The sequence below is a fragment of the Cyprinodon variegatus genome, unplaced genomic scaffold (assembly GCF_000732505.1).
Source record: "Cyprinodon variegatus isolate N-32 unplaced genomic scaffold, C_variegatus-1.0 Scaffold1771, whole genome shotgun sequence".
NCBI classification, from domain to species: Eukaryota; Metazoa; Chordata; class Actinopteri; order Cyprinodontiformes; family Cyprinodontidae; genus Cyprinodon; species Cyprinodon variegatus.
In genome coordinates this window covers 49,896-54,072 of record NW_015152224.1, presented here as the reverse complement: position 1 = coordinate 54,072, position 4,177 = coordinate 49,896, and the positions used below count along the sequence as shown (strand labels likewise).

The 4,177-nt window shown below is 37.6% G+C and overlaps 1 protein-coding gene across 1 annotated transcript in view; it reads left to right on the top strand.

Moving 5' to 3' along the window:
• Positions 1-4,177, top strand: part of LOC107104510 (C-type mannose receptor 2-like) — a 28,996-nt gene that overhangs the window by 11,400 nt on the left and 13,419 nt on the right. Inside the window, exon 5 of the mRNA XM_015404516.1 lies at positions 3,928-4,162. Coding sequence (XP_015260002.1) covers positions 3,928-4,162 — 235 coding nt within the window. The remainder of the gene's footprint in view (positions 1-3,927; positions 4,163-4,177) is intronic.

Genomic DNA, 4,177 nt, shown 5'->3' with positions numbered 1-4,177 from the left:
GAGCTGTAAATTTTCCATATGATTCACCCAGAGTTGCTGACTTCACATTCTTCCTTTTTCTTGTGTAGAATTTGCTAAGAAACCATAGCAAACTTCTTCCCAGGCGCTCCACCACATCGTCAAATAATACTGGTGTTTGTTTGTTGCTTTTCTGTGCCTTGGCTGAGCTCAAGTTTACAGGGTGACTCTTGGCATGCTGTAAAAACTGCTTCCAGTCTGGCCAGAACCACCACCTGCTGCAGGAGCTGGGACTAGATGATCACTTCCAGCTGTACTTCTATCTGAACAGAACCTGGGATCAGGATCCGCTGGGTTGGGGCAGGAGGACGGATCAACCTGTGAAACAATAGTTCAGAACTTCTGCATAATTTCACTGCACTCTATCTATATTCATGCCACCACCTCCCCTACTGCCAGTGCTGCTTCAATATATCTGCAGGTCTGCTGTGTTTTTTGCAATAATGCTTCGCTGTAATATGAGCCAATCACATCGCTGGAAATACATCAGTGACCATTTATCTGCACCAGAAAGCGCCCTTACATAGGAATAACATGGAAATAACTCACTGTATTCACATTCATAGTGAATGTGCCTTAAGAGTTGATAAACCAAAACAGGAACCAAATAGTAAACAAAACAGTGTTATAAATTAAATGCTTAAAAATGTTGCAGTGACAGTTTTCACCTAATTTCTGTTGATTTATCAGCTGAATGCACCCTTTAAACTTTTTTTTCTGGCCATGTAATAAATTTGTTCAATAAAGAGTCTGTACACTAACCTTGATGTTATGAAAAAGGGAAATAATTTCCATGGTAAACACTAGCAGTCAGATAATACAGCTGGACTCTCACCTGAGACACACAATGGAGAATAGAGGCCGTCAGTTTTATCAGACTTTTGGTCATAAATATTCAAATAATTTGTTCCAACCTGTTACAGACGTTGGTTTATCCATGCACCTACTGCATCCAGTTTTGAATATTTAAATGGTGACGTGGTAAAATTCATGTGCTGTTCAGAAATCAGCAAAACAAAGATACCAACAGTTTAGTGGGACAGTTTTCAGCAGAGCATCAAGAAAGGAACATCCCATTTAGTGAGGAGAAAGGAAGCAGAGGAAGGTTTGAGCTCGATCTGTTCTTGCATCCAACATTATTAGAATCTGCTTTATATATTTATTTGTTAAATCTTTATTTATCTAAAGGTCTTTTTAAAATTTGTAAACATGAAACTTTTCAGTTTTTTTGTTTTCTGCTCTGTTTCCTGTTTGGCTTCAGCTCCTCTCCTATCATTGTTTCTCTGTACAGTGGAGGAAGAGCTGCAGGTTTTCAGACCCTGATTTAAAGTACTAAATGCACTGAAAAAACGATCTAGAAATATGTAAATATTTCTGAAATTAAGCATATTTACCCTTACTTTGAGCAGGTAAATGAGATAGTTTGCCAATTTAATGAGTAATTTTACTCTTAGAATAAGATAATTAGATAATATGCAATTGAAATAAGACAATGCAATTGTTTTTTCTTATTTTAAATGTAAATTTTCTTGGTCAATGAGCAAAATGTCTCTTTTATCTCCTAAATTCAAGAAGAAATGTACTTATTTTAAGAAAAAAATGACCTATGTAGATTTACATTTTTTGCAGTGTGTCTTTTTCCTCCAACAGAGAAAAATTCTCTCCAGACAGCAGATATGCAGTGGATTCTGGTTCTGGTCATTCTGATGGGTAAGTTGATATCAAGCCAAACTACACTCACTGGTTTGTGATACATTACAGACTTTAAAAAAAAAAAAAAAAAAAAAAAAAAAAACTTTTATAATGTGTTATCAAGTCTCTTAACTGCAAAGCGCTTCATATTTATTTCATCCACTCAAATGCTGATTGTGTTCAGCTACACTGTAACCACAGCTGCCCTGGAGCAGCCAGAAGCAAAGCCACTGAATCAGCAGTTTTTACCAAGGAGCTCCTGAAATGGAGCAAAGGCTCAAATGGCAACCGGCCTTTAATACAAGACAACCTCCCCTCAGCTACTTCAGCCCTATAAACCGCAAAAAAACTTAACTAAGACCTACTGCAAATGCTGGTGGAGATTTATAATCTAGTGCTAAATACAGCAACATTTTTTATGTTTTCAGGTCAGAGTTGTTTCATCAACTGTCAGCTCTATGAGTATCTCTACATTAATGAGGAAAAGACCTGGACTGAAGCTCAGCAGCACTGCAGAGAGAAACACACTGACCTGGCCACAGTGACTAACATGACAGACATGAAGATACTCAACAGTACCAGAGCAGGATATGAGAGAGAGGCTTGGATTGGTCTGTCTAATCAGACAGCTGTTAACAGAACATGGTACTGGTCTCTGCCTGGAGTGGAGTTCAATGAAAGGGAGACAAAGTGGAAACCAGAAGAACCAAGTGATAAAGGAAATGGAAATGAGAACTGTGGATATTTAAATAATGACCTTACATGGGCAGATACTGGTTGCCATAATACATACCATTTCCTCTGTTATGATGGTGAGAATGATTTACTTTTCTGTAGTTTGTTTATGGGTTGTCAAATTATCCTCTTTGTTTTACTGAGTATTTTGTCTACAAACAAGAAAACATGTAAAGTCAATGTGATGTGAGTTTATCTGTTTACTCCACAGAAACTAATAGAACCCAGAAATACCACTTGATTAGAGAGAAGAAGACCTGGCAGGAAGCTCAGAGTTACTGCAGAGAGAANCACACAGACCTGATCAGTGGAATGAAGCAGCTACAGGATGGAGAAGTGGAGGAAGTGATGAGGTCTGTGGTATCTGGGACATACATATATTTTGGTCTGTTCAGAGACACCTGGAGGTGGTCAGATGGAAGCAGTTTCTCTTTCAGACACTGGAATGACCAGTTAAACAATCAACAAGCCAACACTGGTCGATGTGCTGTGGCTGGGATTGATGATGAAGGCAGATGGAAGACTGACAGATGTGATCAGAAAAAACCCTTCATCTGTTATGATGGTGAGATTTTTTTAGAAATCTCTTCTGATTTTAATATATTATTTATTTTTCTATTATGTATGATTTAGCTCTTGATGGTAATATCAATTTTCAAAAAAGACATTCACACATCAGCATCCATTATTTAAATGAACAATAACAATAATTTATTATTTGAGATAGAAAGAAAACAAATTTGAAAAATGTGTGGATCAAAACGCTCACCTGAAGACAATCACCTACCATAATGAAGCTCTCTTGGTATCAGCATTAGATTATGAGTTCATTACAAGACATGATTGGTAGTAAGGCTGAACAAAGTGAATATCTCTTTATCCAGTGTTGTGATTGTTATTTATTTATTTATTTTTATTCTCCTTTGCACTAACCACCAATATGTAGATAATTCATTTCTGGGTTTAAGTCTTTTCATGACCTTGAAAGCTTTCTTGTGCAGACTCCACTGTTGGAGGATTTTCCTGTAATCATTTTGTAGAAAAGTGTTTATTTTGTATTTGCATAAATGAATCTGTGTGCAAGCTGCAACTCCCTCTTCCTTCTGTGTGAATCCAAGGTAGAAAATCAGTGTATTAATCCTGTTAAATGAGATCAATAGTTAGTCTGTCTCTAATTTGAAAATTGCATCTTTTTAAATTTAAATTATTTAACAAATGCAATGAATTGCCCGGCTCTACAGTAGGTAGGGTAAGGGGGGGCATGGCGGGGTGCAGCTGGGGTGGAGGTGGAGAAGGGTTCACTTGTTACACATCTTATATCAGTATGCTGACAATGCTAAACAGAGCACCTAGTGGTGAAATTTTCTCATTTAAAAGTGTTTTAAACCAAAGCATTTTGTTTGATTAACGTTTTTATCATTGTTTACAAATACTAATTAATAATGCCACTGAACAAGAAATTGTTTATGTCCTCTATGGCAGATAAAGTGATACTAGTCCAAGAAAACAAATCCTGGGAGGATGCCTTAGACTACTGCAGAAAATACCATGTTGACCTGGTCAGCATCACCAACCTAGATGAGCAGAGATGGATCCAGGAGAAAGCCAAGAACGCCTCGACTGATTATGTCTGGATGGGACTGCACTACGCCTGCACTCTGGATTTGTGGTTCTGGGTCAATGACAAATTGGTCAGGTATGAGAACTGGGCCTCAGAGCAACCAATGGATGA